This window comes from Apodemus sylvaticus, chromosome 12 (genome assembly GCF_947179515.1).
Source record: "Apodemus sylvaticus chromosome 12, mApoSyl1.1, whole genome shotgun sequence".
In the NCBI taxonomy this organism is placed as follows: Eukaryota; Metazoa; Chordata; class Mammalia; order Rodentia; family Muridae; genus Apodemus; species Apodemus sylvaticus.
The window spans coordinates 86,824,954-86,841,169 of NC_067483.1; the positions used below are offsets into that span (position 1 = coordinate 86,824,954).

The following is a 16,216-nucleotide window of genomic DNA, read 5'->3' on the forward strand; positions in this document are numbered from 1 at the left end:
GCCAGGAACAATCATTTAAACACAAGATATACAGAATCTCTGAAGTTGAAATTCTTCAGTATAGAGACAACCTAATCTGGTTCATAAGGATAATAATGTTACATTAAATATTCTTAATTTCCTGGCGTTATGGAGATGATCACCAACACAGGGAGCGAGGGCTGCTGACAAGCTGGTGTGACATCAGTTAGGAAAGTCTGTGCTCTCTGTGGCACATGTTCACGTTAATTCAGAGGGTGGTTCCTGAACTAGTTGGCATCAAGGAGCAAAAAGAGTCTCAGAACAGAAAAGAAATGAACTCAGCTTACTTCCATCACTAGGTGAGTCCTCAGCTCTGCACAGCACCTGATGCATCATAGGAGAGGAAGGGGAGAAGAGCTCAGCAGGGTATTAGGTAGACAATTTCTGTTGTCTTCCAACTGAGAATTATCTTCTTCTGCCATGCTGAACAAAGGGAGAGGGAGGCATGACTATGTTTTGATGAAGCTAACAACCGAAGTGAGAATCTGGAGAGAGACATACGGCTTACGAAATACTCAATCACTAAAGACGGCAGTAGAAAGCACCAGTAGTTACTGATTTTACAGGACAGAAAGGCCAGCTCTAGCGGTGGACTTGACTGAAGACTTGGGCTGACACCTCAGTGAGAAACAAACCTTCAGAAGACAAGCTGAGGTAGAAATCATGCAGCCCCCATGATGCACCATGAATCCAACTTCACAAACCCCATGATCACATCACTTATCACCTGGCCCTACTGTATACTGAGACAACCCATCCTGGTATCCACAGGCCAATCCTTAATAGAACCCTTCCAGGGTTAGGCAGCTTCAGGTTAAACCAGCGTGGCCTAATTCATCCTTAGAGCATCTAATATTAGAGGACTTTCAGCCAGGATGGCTAAAAGGGGCTTCCTGGCTTTTCTCTGACATGCGGGGTATGTCCCTTTAAGCATGCAACACTGTGCACTGAACATACATGTTTGATGTAAACATATCTTTGACTATCCACTGGTAGATACTAAGGGTTACTTTTGGCCTTGACTGAGACATATTTTTTAACCTGTCTTAGATTGGCCACCACCAAAGTTATCTCTCCACTTTGATGTATCAAATCACCTTATTTTCCACATCAAGGGACAACAAATGATTTCTAATCTCAAAAATATAACTCTGTGCTTGCTTATTATAAAATATAACAGAGCAATTTATGACAATCTTTGTCACTATTAACATCACACTCTAAAATATATTTGTTCTTTTCCTCTCAGGAAAAGCCCTTCTCAACTATAATAGAAACAGACAAATCACAATGTAGTATGAGGGTAATAATAAAAATTAAAAAAAAAAAAAAAAAAGGAAGCAAAACACTTTGAACCTTGGGCTGGGGCGATGGCTCAGTGGGTGAAAGCTAACATTAGGACAGGAATTCACATTCCCCAGCACCACATGAGAGCCTGGAGTATCAGGGTCTGCGGTCCAGCATATCAGCAGGGCAGATTCCTGGTGACCAGTCTGGGAACTAGTGAGAGATCTACCTCAAAAGATTATGATAGCCAGCCAGGTAATTCCAGCACTTGGGAAGCAGAGGCAGTCAGAATTCTGAATTTAAGGCTAGCCTGGTCTACAGAGTGAGTTCCCGGACAACAGAGAAACCCTGTCTCAAAAAAACCAAAAAAAAAAAAAAGGTAGAGAAGTGAAAGAAGAAGAAACTCACTATCAACCTCTGACCTCCACATGTATGTGAGCCCACACATAGCATGAGTGTGCAGAGGCATGCATGGATGGGTGAGTGTGTGCACACACACACATATACACATGCATACACACACATATGCATATGCATACATGCAGATACATACACAAGCATACATGCACACATGCATATACACACATACACACACACACACAAATTTTCACCTGACATATTCAGCCAAAATATTTCTAATAATAACATAAGGCAATATATTTATGCTTCATACCAGGAAAAAAAACAAATTAGAGCAACTTTAGCTTATATAAGAACAATAAACACAAGCAAAAATAAGGATATACATCAGTAATCCTAATGACCAGGACATAGGGTTGTGAGGCAGAAGGATTAAAAGTTTCAGGACAGCCTGGGCTGTCCTATCTCATAAAAACAAAATAAACAGGGTTAGGGAGATAGCTCTGCCTGTCAAAGCATTTGTCAGACAAACCTGATGACTTTAGTTCAGTCCCCAGAACACACAGGAGAAGGGAACCCACCAGGCTGTGAGCTCGGAGCACCATGCGCCATGCCCTCGGGGTGAGCCTCCCCAGCTCACCTTTGTTCTCCCTCCCTCCCCCCTTCCCTCCCTCCCTGTCTCCCTGATAATAACAGCAAATAATAATAACCTTTAAAAAATAATCTGGACATAGTGTTATACGCTTTAATCCCAGCATTTGAGTGGCAGAGGCAGGTGGATCTCTGTGAGTTCCAAGGTCAGCCTGGTCAACATAGATTCTAAGACAACCAGGACTACATGGTGAGACCCTATCTCAAAATATATATAAACAAATACAGGACATATTTTAAATACATAAGAAATTAATAAGTATATGTTTTCTCTATTTGACAATTTCCTTTCTCTCCTTAGCATAATGGCATGGCTTATTTACTATATTATTGAGTTGAAAGATGTTTTAAAGTTATTGAATTAAATTATCGTAGAGTTAAAAAAGAATGCAAAACCAGCTATTGTACATACACTTGCTGATAAGTAGTATGGGAAACCCAAAACAACAGAACTAAAGGCTGGTTACAAAAGGCAAAACATTTCTTACCCACCCTCCCTCTTTTTAAATTAATTTAAAGAATTTTCTGACAGTGATCTCTGTTTCCTACCATGTGCAGAATATCTTCTGGCTTACCAAAAAGATTCACGGTTTACCCACAGGCCGAATCTGGCCCACCATCTGCTTTAATACAGCCTGCAAACTAAAACTGTGCCCATTTATTTTTAAAGGTTACTGGGGAGAAAATTAACAGAAGGCCATTCCAGGATATGTCAGATGAGATGAAACCCGATGTTCTGCATCCACAAACAGAGCTTCCTTAGTGCACAGCTATGGCCTTCCCTAACACATGGCCTAGGCTTCAGGCATCAAGAGCAAAACAAGCTGACTCCCTGCAACGTGGTGTGAGTGTCAACGACACCTGCTCTGCTGCTGCCTAAGGTCTACAGATTTGGAAATATCAGCATGGCTGAGTGTGGTGGAACACACCCATCATCCCAGTACTGGGGAATCTGGCACAGTAGAATCAAGACATTGAAGATAAAAAAATAAATAGAATAATAGAATAGAATAGAATAGAATAGAATAGAATAGAATTCCAATGATACATTGGGTTTTTTTTTTTTTTCAATTTAAAACAATTAATTTTTTGAAAAACTGCCTCAGGGACCGACCACAGTTGTGTTCTTTCCACATGCAGAAGTCTGCCTTCGAGCTGTCAGGATAGTCATGTATGTGCATCTCAGAGAAAGGCTTCCCACACACTGGAGTAATTAATACAGCAAGTTTTCACTTCCTGAAATAGCAGTCTGTCAACCACGCTGACTTGACAGCTAATTTAGTAAACTTCATGAATTTTGCCATGATATTGGAGATGGCTTCCTGCCTAGTATATACTTAGCGATTGAATCACTATTTGTAAATATTTATTAAAATAACATCCACAGAACAGATCCGCACCCTATTGCTGTCTTCAAGGATCACCTTTTTCTGAACACCTGGCAATTTAGACACTCAAAGAAATAAAAGACACTTGGCAAATAAAAGAAATAAAAGACTTTTGGCCAAAGCAATGGACCTAAGGTAGGCAATTAACCTCAGGCAGCAAAGGTATAATAAAAGAGTTGATAAGGAGCTCACTAATTATCCTTCCCACCCTCAGAAGTTGGAAGATATCTGGTCCTTAACCATGATGACCTCCCACCCATCACAGGTTATTTACACATAAACGAAGAGGAATATTAACCAAATGCTAAAAGTGAAGAACGTGATATATAAATATCATTAAAATGCAAGCACGGATTTGTTTTGTCTTCAAAATCCAAGTGTCCTACAAACTTCACTTTCCTTGAAGGGCTGACATGCATCCTTGAGAATAAATGTCTCCTGAATCTACTCGGGGACTCAATCTATTATAATAAAGAAAAAAATAAGTAAATCATGCCTGTTGTCACCAGTTCGTAATTAGAATGCCAGGATCATTTTCAGTTAGTCTTGGCTGCCTGCCTGTCTTAGACCAGCCGAGAAGTAAATCCCCACAACCAAGACTTCCAGCAGCTGCTCTGAGCACACTGCAGTGCCTCTTCAAGCAGTCACCGACGAACATATAGGGACATATAGGGACGTCACCCCGGAGCCTGGAGGTTGGCAGTCCTGGCGCATCTGCACGCTCTCGGCATTAAAATATTTAATAGCGTATTTTCCCTTAATGGAGCCCAAGTCCATTCGATCACTCACTAGGATCATCTAGTAATGTAGTCAAAGTTGCAATATGGCTGCCTCACATCAGCTTTGTAATTAGACGACCCATCACTTTATTAATTCAAAAAATTGCGTTCCTTCCTACTTGATAGCAAGCTACATTATCGAAAGCCAGTTGAGCTCAACAAAAAGGCTCTAATCCGAAGGGGAACTTGAAGCCATCAGGTGGCAAACACACGTACACTCATGACCTTTCAAAGCAAGAGGCAATCATCTGCCTACAAATTATCACAAAGCACGGGAGTCACCCAGCACCAGCACCAGCACCAGCACAGCAGGACAAAGAACCAGCACAAATCAACCTAAGGCCCTAGACTGATCCTCGGATATACCAAGATCAGCCTCGCTCTTTCTTTTCGCTGCACTCTCCCAGAGAATTAAAAGAAAAAGAAAAAGTATTTAAAAGAAAGGGGTACATAATTTTTTTTTCTTTCTGTCTGAGGTAGACTGTTTACCAGCACTCTGAGCCTTACAATTTGAATATAATCTGAGTCCTGCTTTATTTGGTCTTATCTCTAATGTCCCTCAAAATATTTAATCAATATATCTTCTTATCTTATTAATCCACAAAAATTTTATGACAAATTCTGAATCCTCCAATTAAAATTAAAAACTTTGCTCACAATGAAACAGAATATGGAATTTCAGTGTCCTGATACCAAAATAAAAGTCATCACCTTCAAATGTCCTTTTTCAAATTCATACAACCAGCATACACTGCAAATACAACTAAATGCATTAAAATCACATTTTAATAAATTAAAAATCATATTTAAGATGGCATATATGCCTTAAAGTATAAAAATGTGACCAGGAGAACTATTATTTTGTTTGAAGGGAGAGAGGGGAGGGAACATCTTCTCAAACAGATGTGGAATTTCTAATGAAAAAAATTCTGCACCAATGGCACACACAACACTGAAATTAACGGTGCTGCAGAGCTCGGGGAACACTAACAAAGACATATGTTCTGTGGTCAGGAAGGTCATTGTTACTCTGCTGCTTCCAACTTAATGTCTATTTCTAGAACATTCTGTGTTACCCGTTCAGTTTCTACTTCACTGTTCAGATCTTATCGTGTTTCTAATCGGTCAGAATTCATATTTAGAAAAGTTATGAATCTAGAATAAAAGATAGGTATTTTTTCTGGAACTCTGAATGAACCCCCTAAACAAATAATTTCTGTGCATTAATAAAAGCCTCAAAAGCTGTGTGCAGCATTTAGCCTACTCATAAACATTTCCAATAATCACAATAAATAGAAATACTGCATGTTGTTGTTCATTTCAGAAAATTATCACAGCTGAGACACTTGTGATTTAGTTTTCACCTCATCAGGTACAAGTATGATACAGCTCATTCACAACCTGTTTTTCACAGAACCCACAGAAAAGCCCTACAATCGCTGGGAATCAGTGGGCTGCGGCAAGCGAAGGCAGAGGTGAATTTTTTGCCACAATAAACTCTGGTCTGAAACAAAAACAGCTTACGAGGGCAGAGATACTATTTTCTGACTGCGAAATTTCTTCTCATCGAGACAGGTAATTCACGGCATCTCAAGAGGCACCAGCTCCGAGCACAGCGGCGAGCAACCGTCTGAAACTCTGGTTTACAATCAGTGGCAGCCTGTGCTCCACGCTGAATGACAGCACTGGGAGGCATAAACACTGACATTTTATACCCAGATGCCAATAACACGGGAAGGCAGAGCAACAGCAGCAGACAGTCCTAGTGGGAGCCAGATAGCCTACCAACAACTTACGGTTAGTCCTCATTGCATCCACAAAGGAGATTATTATTCCTATGTACATATAAACACATACATATATATATATACATACATATATATATATATATAATATATTTAAAATTACTTGCATACATACACACACACACACACAAATCAGGATCAGGAGAAATTCACTTCTTGCTTGGAGAAGATAACTTAACTGCTATACCCTATGGTCTCCTTTTAAATTTGTCCTCTCAGAGCTGCAGAGACAGCTCAGGGCTTGAGAGCACGGCTCTTCTAGAGGACCCAGGTTTGATTCCCAGCACCCACACAGCAGCTCACAACTGTACGTAACTTCCAAGGCATCCGCCACTGTCTTCTCACTGGCGTGGGCACAGAACGCATGTGGTGCACTTAGCTACATGAAGGCGAGACCCATACACATAAGGCAAGAAAATGGAAAAAAAAACGTTTCATTTTATTACCTAAGTAAATGAATCAATCGGTCCTCTCGGTGTCTGTACTTTTCTGATCTGATAAGTAAGTAACTATAGTTAGTCGAATATTCCTTTTCTGCCTTTGGAGCAAATGTTTAGGACTCAGTCTGAAGACTTTATTAAAGCTCTTGTTCTTCCCAGAAGAATTCACCTCAGAACCTAACTAGAAACTTCATGAGAAAATAAAAGTAGAACAGAAATGTGTGGAATGGGAAGTGGGGAGGGGGGAGAGGGACAGGGAGGGGGGAGAGGGACGGGGAGGGAGAGGCTAACATGGAAGGAGACAAAAGGAGAGAAGGCCTCATCTTTGGTGAGCATATGAATAATCTCACTGACATGTCCAGCTGCCTCTGCCTCTACTACTGGGAAAGGTAGTCACCATCTGGCGCAGATCCTGAAATGTCACAGTTTTATGGCCTAAGAACATAGACTTAGCATAACTTAACATAAGCTTAAGTTTAAAAAGAAACCATTGCTACACAGTTAAAGGATTTTGTGATTTCTTCAGAGCCTCTCCATCATCCACTGGATCTCTTGGGTGAGAATTCTGGAGACCCAGAGGTGGTCAGCGTCTATGCAGTCTATGCAAACAGACAGTTCCAACTCTGACTGGAATATCTCACAACTGAGCCTCCCCTCCACAGATCACCCTTTCCAGTCTTCTCCTGTGGAGAACTGTGTCCCTAAGCCTCAGTGGTAGCTAACCAGCACTACCATTTTTCATACCCAGCATTCCAAGACCACTGTGGACAATCTGCCAGTGTATTTTCTCTTCTCAAACTCCAGTCAGTTTCTATTTCCACATGAGTGGCCTCTGCTATCTGAACTGGGAAGAAGAATCTGATATTTCCCGTGGTACTTAATTTTACGAGCAAGCTACAGATTCATCAGGGTATATATCACAGGGGAAATTTTGAAGATCTCCACACTAATTGCTGTTCATGTGTGGCTTATGTGGGGTGGTAAAAGCAAAATCAACGCCGGTGCTAAGCAGCAGGTGACAAGGAAGAGGTCCTCACTGTGACCCACAAAACAACTACTCAGTAGAATCTCTAGAGTGGTGGGGAAATCTTGCCAGGCAAAAACTAAAACTGTAGAAACAGGCACATTCTGCATTCTGCATTCCAAGAACCTAACAGAAGAAAGCTATTATTCTGCCAAAACTCCCAGATAGTTCAACACCTAAAGCAACCAGAAGAGAAAGCTCTAAAGAGTTAGCTACTGTTCCTCCGCTGGGCCCAGCTTGAACAAACATGGTTAACTCTTAACAAAATATTCTGTGGACCTTTGGTGACAAACACCAAGGATAAAACGACAGTTTAATGAATCCAATGGTGACAAATTACTTACCGAATACAAAAAAGAAAGAGACCAAACACAAACCAGAACACATGAAATATTTACTGAGGCCAGGAAAAACCCCATTTCAAAGACTAAGGAAGACAAATGCATGTGGAAGTCCTATGAGTTGAGTTTGCATGTGGCATACAGAATCCTACTGCAGGGCACAGGCTTTAGTAACGGCCATTTTCTCTCTCTGGCTAACTGTGAAATGAAAATAAAATGGGTATCTTATCATAGGGGCTGAAGAGATGGCTCAGTGGGTAAGAGCACTGACTGCTCTTCCAAAGGTCATGAGTTCAAATTCCAGCACCCACATGGTGGCTCATAGCTATCTGTAAAAGAGATATGATGCCCTCTTCTGGTATCTGAAGACAGCTACTTACAGGTAATAAATAAACAAACCTTTTAAAAATGGGTATAGGATAGGAGAGTGGGGAGCCGGTCTCTGCCCAAGTGCAGTGTACTAAAAAAGGTACACAGGCTCCTCTAAACACAGAGCTTTGGGTTGAGAAACTCTTCTATGTGGTTTGTAGAACACTAATTAATTAGCTTGATTAAGATCACTTTCCCAGGAGAGGAAGAACCAGGGAGGGATCTCCTCTACAGACAAATTAATAAGCAGAAGATCAACCACAGGTGACACGTTGGCAAAGAAGCACAGGAGCCTCAGGTTAACCGTCTGCTTTCCTCTGACTTTTACTAAAGTACATTTTAAGACAAAAGTTACAGATCTGAGCCTAATTATTCTCCAAAATCGCAATGACATATATGTTTCCTTCTGTTTGTGCACATGCATATACATACATTTGCACGGTGTGGATTTTTCTGTCGCTCCACAGGAACCCCCCACCTTGATTTTTTGAGACAGACTCTTTCACTGAGACCCAGGACTTCCCGACCGGACAATACTGGTGGCCCCGCAGGCCTACTTGTCATCATTTCTGATGCACTAGGATCACAAGCGTGCACCCCGCAGCCAGCCTTTGGACCCCAGTGCTGGGGTCAGAAGTGAGGAGCTAATGCTTGTGTGCACAGCGCCCATCTGAGCCCTCTCCCCAGTCCTCAGCGCTGTACTTTTATAGCAAGCACAAGTACAAGTATATGGGGAAGAGGAGAGATTACTACTGAAAGTTTGTCCAAACAAGTGACCTTTCATCACAATGCCAGAATAGTCCTCATAGACAACATGGAAAAGGCTTCATAAAATATTTGTGGTTAAAATGTTTTGGGTTTTTTTTTTTTTTTTTTTTTTTGGTTAAAATGTTTAACAAGAGCCAGGCAGTGGTGGTGCACACCTTTAATCCCAGCACTCAGGAGGTAGAAGAAGGTAGATCTCTAAGAGTTCCAGGCTAGCCTGGTCTATAAAGTGAGCTCCAGGAGAGTCAGGGCTGTTACACAGAGAAATCCTGTCTCAAAAAAAAAAAAAAAAAAAAAAAAAAAAGGCTTAACAAGCCAAGCAATGATGCCTCAACCCTTTAATCTAAGCACTCAGTAGGCAAAGGCAGGGAGATCTCTGCAAGTTCCTGGTTAGCCAAGACTACACAGAGACTCTGTCTCAAGAAACAAAACAAAACAAAATGTTTAACAATAAACAACAGGAATAAGGCATTGACTCACATTTTAAACTTAATATTTTTAGCCATTTTACATGAACATTAATCACAATTACTCCCTTTTTGGAAGATTTTTCAACAACAAAATTGACATCAGAGGACAGTCACATTATTAATGTGAGGAATGATGTACCTACCAGTCATCATAAGACAAATGCCGCTGTTTTAGTGTTTAACTCCGCAGACGCTGTGTGCACTGTATGTATAAAATTACTAAAGGATGTAATTTTTCAAAAATCATATGAAACAAACAATCAGAGTGGTCACCGTATTTCAAATAAATTTTAAATTATAGACAAGCCAGAATATAATGCTGTGATCACAATATCAGAAAAACCACCCAGCGTACTTTACAGAATAAAAATAACTTTTGGGGGGGGGGGGACTAGAAGAAATCTCTAGCACTCCAAATGATCACATTTAAAATTCTTACAAAACAGGTAATTTTGAAAGCAGACCTTAAAATAAGCATGGGACATTATAAAATATGTGTTTTACAAATTTCAAGGTCAGTGGCAAGGCCTCCAATGTAAAGTGTGCCGACCACAGAAAACAAATGGACAAAGACAGGAGACCCAGAGCGGAGCGTGGAGTCCGGGGCCCTACCATCCCACACCGCCTGCGCCAAAGCAAACGCACAGAAGAAAACACCTCGCTCCCACTAACCGACCACAGGAGGAACACGAAATAAATCTGTTTTCTAACCCTAACCTAGGATTCCACTAATCTGCTCTGTAAACTGTTTTAAGTCAGAAACCGCCAAAATCAGTTAGTCAGAACAGATTCCAATAGATTGTTTCAGTGGGCTAGAGTGACCAACATAAAGAATCCATCCAATAATAAAGCGAAATCCTTCAGTAGAAAGTAATGAAATATATATGCTGTGTTCTTTTTTAAAAAGGGGAACAGATTCCCTGGTGGAGATACTTGCAGTATTGGCAATGAATAATCTCCAAATAAAAATAGTGATCAGAGAAGTGATAAAGACCTTTCAGTACAGGCACCACTGAGCCTTTCATTCCCTGTTGAGATGTGGAGTGATCCAGGCTTTAGCGGTCCTCAGTACCCCATCAAGGCTTAGGCATGTGTGCAAATGACAAGAAAACAAAGGGTGAAGGACTGATTTACAGCATCAGCCACGTTTCAAACTTACTTTTGCAAAGGCTTCAAAAAGGTCAAAAGAAGGTGGCAGCTGAGAAGCATCCTGGATTTCCTCTCTCATGAAATGTTGAAATGTCATCGCAAGCTGCCTCAGGCCCTCTTTCTTATCTTCAGTGAGTTTGCTAATATCTTTTTGTAAAGAAAACAAACAGTTTAATCACCAACTGAATGTCATGAATAATTCTCAGGTGTTCAAATGCTGGCTATTAAGCAAGATATTTCCCCGACATGCAATCTATCCGGACAATCTTATTCTTTTGACAACTACAAAGCATGATATATATTGCATTGGTTAAATTCTCTCCAACTTTATCCACAAAATATATCAAATGGCTATACATACAGGTTTTAAAAATACCATAAACTAAAATCAGCTGCACACTGCCAGATCTTTTACATTATAGAGCACAACTCTACCATCATAAATCCTAATTAAGTCAGTGAATTTAAACTGACGTTTCCCCATAATAATTCTCAAGCAGGTCACAACTGACTGGTAAATAGTATTATCTGAAAGGTTAAAAAGACAAAAAACAAGATATTGAAAGTTCACATGAAGTTTAAGCAACTGAAATTTGCCATATTTAATGTGAACCATAACAGGCACACGGATAGCCTGAGAAATCTTAACCTGGAGGGATTTCCAGCTTGGACAAACACAGCAGCCAGACTTCTTCTCTAAGACTTACTTTTCACACATCCCTAGCAAACTTGAGGACAAAAGAAACAAAGCACTTCGAGTCAAGATTGTGTGATCCAAAATGAAACATATAGGAAGGAATGTAGCCAAAGAAGTGGAAGCTCTCTGCAATTACAGGATTCTGATGGAAGAAACTAAAGAGGAGAAAGGAAGGAAAGAGGGGAGGGGAGGAGGGACGTGGGGAGGGAGGGAATTAGACATTAAAGGAGACAGCCCACGTCTGTGAGTTTGAACAGTTCATGTCATTGAGACACCCATACCCCCGCAAGTGATATACTAACTCAAGGCAACTCCAACAGATGAGCCAGATGTCCTTCACAGACAAAGGAGAAACCATCAGAAAGCCAGGCAATCCCGAGCAAACCAGCTAGAGATGCAACAATGTTTCGAGGCCAGCCTGGTCTACAGAGTAAGTTCCAGGATAGCCAGGGCTATACAGAGAAACCCTGTCTCGAAAATACAAAAAAGGGGGTGGGGGGGAGAGCAACAATGTGCCATCTGCTACCAAGGTCACTGCACAACAGCAGGCACATCTACCTCCGACTCAGAACAGAGGCCAGAAATTAATGTTCTCACAATAAAATGATTCCCAGCAAAGGTCCATAAATATGTATTACAGGAAAAGACAGTGCCTTCGATCAAGTATGTTCATACAGTGGATATTCACATACAGAAGAAGGAAACTAGAGCCCTATTTCCCTACATACCTACACAAAATCAACATTGAATATATCAAAAACATAAATATATAATGCCAAGCCATAAAACAATTAGAGGAAAAAAATAAAGGAATAGGTTTAGGACAAGAACCTAAGCACAAAACTTTTGGAGATGACCCCAACATACTATCAAGAGAAACAAAAATTAGAAAACAAGATTCAATCAAATAACAACAGAAATATCTGCACAAAGAATACAATTGGTACAGCAAAGAGACAGCCTACACAACAGAAGAAAAATCTGCAAGAGATTTGTCCCAAAGGACTAATATCTAGACTATATAAAGAACTCATAGCAATATGAAATGACAACAAAGTTCTCACTTAAAGGAAAGTGCATGCTCTGGAGAGAGAGAGAGAGAGAGAGAGAGAGAGAGAGAGAGAGAGAGAGAGAGAGAGAATGAGAATGGAAAACAAATGGTGAGCCCATACATGACAAATACTCCACACCACTAATTACCAGAAAATGGAAACTAAAGTTAGCTCACTCCAGGTACGATGGTTATTATCCACATGCATAACAGTAAATTCTGGCAAAGATGCAGTGGAACAGGCAGTCCTACAGCATGCAATCATTTGCGAAAAACAGCCTTGTGCCAACAAGGGATCTATCTGCCTGTCCATCTTTACTGCAGCACCATGTCCAGTACTTGAAACGTGGAATCAGGGGGTGAACAGATAAAGGAAATACGGTACATATATGCAGTAAAATGCTGCCCTGGGGCTGGAGAGATGGCTCGGCGGCTAAGAGCACTGACTGCTCTTCCAGAGGTCCTGAGTTCAAATCCCAGCAACCACATGGTGGTTCACAAACACCCTGTAATAGGATCTGATGCCCTCTTCTGACAGCTGCAGTGTACTCATATAATACATAAAATAAATAAATCTTAAAAAACAATGCTGCCCGGTGTTATAAGTCAGGCACCAGAAGACAGATCTCGCTCGTTCTCATTCACGTTAGGAAGTTTTAAAGGGTTTTCTAGTTTCCTTTCTGCTACTGTGATTAAAAACACTCTGACTAAAATCAACTCGAGAAAGAAAGGGTTTATCGGATTCACATTTCTGGGTCAGTCAGAGGGAAGTCAGGCAAAAACTGAAGGCCAGAACTCTGAGCAGAAACCATGGGTGAACACCTCTCACCGACGTCCCCTGTGGCTCACACACAGGCTCACACCTAACTAGGTCTTTTATAGAGACAGCCCAGGACCACTTGCTGCAGGCTGGACTCTCCTACGGGAACTAAGGATGGAGACAATCCCTCAGACACCTCACACACCAACCAGATCTAAGCAATTCTCTCGGAGGTTCCTCCTCTCAGATGATGTTAGGCTCTACCAAGTTGACAGTTACTGTTAAAACCAGGGCACAAGAGGATCTCATTAAAGTGAAACAGTGGTCATCAGAAAGGACAGAACAATGGGAAGAAGACAGGCTGGATAATGGGCACCAAAATACAGTCGGCTAGAAGGAAACAGTATGGCCACTCTGCAGCATGCAGGTTTAAGTCCTTACTAGATAAAAAGTCTAAATGGTCCCAACATAAGAACATGATAAATGCCTGACGTTCTGATACCGCCATTACTTACTGTATACTTACTTAAGCTGAATCATTTCTGCTAAACATTCAAAGGGTTCCCAATATATATAAAGGATACTTTTTTGAAATGCAAATGCTAATTACCTTAATTTTACTGTTATATATTATATTACATATCCTGGACCCCATAGATTTGTATAAATACTTTATGTGTCAATTATATATTTATAAAAAAATACACACATTTTTCTAAAGCTAATATGACCTCCTTGAACGTTGGTTTAAATTATACTACACATGCCACATTAAGGCTAAGAGTGAACCACCAGACAACATCTGAGAACATTTCACCAAAGGCGATAAAATGGCGTGCTACTGAGTGGGGCTAATGTTAATAGTCAAATTCAGTGTAAATGGTGTTAATTATCTAGCAGTACTACAAAGAAAAATGACTAATTAGTTCTCTATTAAAACTTGAAAAGACACATCAAATTGAACTAACACTCTTCCTCATGTCAGGTTTGCATATTTTCTTCAAATTATTTGTCCAACAGAATAATTAACCCGTGATTTATTTATTTATTTATTTATTTATTTCCTCTTTCCCCCCCAACCCCCCCAGACAGGGCTTCTCTATGTAGCCCTGGCTGTCCTGGAACTCACTTTGTAGACCAGGCTAGCCTTGAACTCAGAAATTCTCCTGCCTCTGTGCTGGGATGAAAGGCATGCACCACCACTGCCCCGCTAACCCGTGATTTCTTAAATAACAATGTATTACCATTAGCACCTAGGGCCCTAGACTTGTAAATCTGAGATCAACCTCTCATTCATCTCCAACCAGGACAGTAGGGAAACAGTGTAACAAAGGCAGTGTACAAGTTCTAGCTGGTTTGGGACTGGAACCACTTACAAGTTCATTGAAGAAGACCTTTGACTATACAAAAGCAAAGTAACCCTGACAGTGCTTGACCCCCACATCTGAGAAGCCTTAAGGTATCCATGGCAACTGGCAACCACCATGGTAGCTGAGGGAAGGAACAATGCCCAATACAGTCACAGAGCTGAAGTCTTCTGTACCAGAGATCTGCCTTACTTAATATCTAAAGGAATGATGACACTAAGGGACTCCCTAGATTTCCCCTGTTCACTATGTTACTCTTCCCTAACTTGAAAAGGAAAACAAACAAGGAGGGGGGGGGGGAAGGGAAGAAGAAACAGAAGACAAAAGGGTCAATTAGACTAACAGCTCTGCTACTAAAAAACTGAGGTTCCCCCAATTGTACTCATGAAGAAATCATGAGTGCTCCCTCGTATGGCAAAGGATTATGGGCTGGATTAACAGATTCAAAAGTTTAAGCTTCAATTCTGAAGGATTCGAGGTGCATGACTCCAGACCTTAGAAGCCTAAGATTTCTCACACAGCTCATAAGGAATACAGCCCTGACTCAGTGCGGCCAAACCAACACAAGATGGCGGGTAAAGATCCTAGGCTCTATGCAACATCTCTACACAACAGAAGCTGTCAGCAGTCGCGTCAGCTAGGTATGAGGGCTCTCCAGTACCAGAACCCCAGTGTCAGCGCTACAGTGCTCAAGCACATCAGATGCAGGAACCTTCTATTTGCAAGGTGTGGCAACTCGCCAAGAACCCTCCCAAAGACAAGGCCCCTAGTTGCTTGCCCACTGCCTTCTGAAGTCTTGACTTCTTCAACAATTACCCTGCATTTACTCTCTGTCCCTGAGCCAGTCACTTGTCAGCTATCCTTTCCCAGGTGCTGTTCCACAGCCTCCATACCTCTTCCTGGTGTTACCAGCTCAGTCCATTCTACCCATGATAAAAATCACAGGTAGGCAAGAGAAGCCCATTTGGGGGAAGCTTTTTATTGGGCTAAATGTTAAAAATCACCAGAGTCAGCACAGGAGGGAGTCTTCTGGCTGGCTTGAAAAGCAGAAGCCCAGCCGGCTGAAGCCAGAGCCAGGAACAAAGGAAGTGTGGTATGCAAATTAAGACGCCTGTACCAATCACAAAACAGGTTTTGGCTCAATCAACCAAGCACCTTTTTCTGAGTTCATGGAGTGGTGTTCCCACTCCCATCTTGAATGAGAACTGGGTCATCTAAAGTTCACCAAAGCTTGGCTCAGGTTACTGCCTGCTCAGGCCAGTGCAGGGTGTCTGGAGTGACCATTACAGGAGCAAGAAAGACCTCCTGACACACGAGAGTTATCCTAGCTGGAGCATTCTCAGGGTAATCATTAAATCAGCCTCACTTGGATAATAACACTCCAGCCAGTTATTAGAAGGGGGACTGCCTGACTGATGGCTCCCAATCAAGGTGTCTAAGAATACAGCAAGGGCCTATCTGCTGTCATTTAGGTCTGAACTTCCTACTTTCA

At 41.3% G+C, this 16,216-nt stretch overlaps 1 protein-coding gene across 3 annotated transcripts in view; it reads right to left on the reverse strand.

Annotated features, from left to right (window-relative positions):
- The window catches only part of Smyd3 (SET and MYND domain containing 3), a 563,480-nt gene that overhangs the window by 432,992 nt on the left and 114,272 nt on the right, over positions 1-16,216 (reverse strand). For all 3 annotated transcript variants that reach the window (XM_052199949.1, XM_052199951.1, XM_052199950.1), the window contains exon 5: positions 10,860-10,996. In XM_052199949.1, coding sequence (XP_052055909.1) covers positions 10,860-10,996 — 137 coding nt within the window. The remainder of the gene's footprint in view (positions 1-10,859; positions 10,997-16,216) is intronic.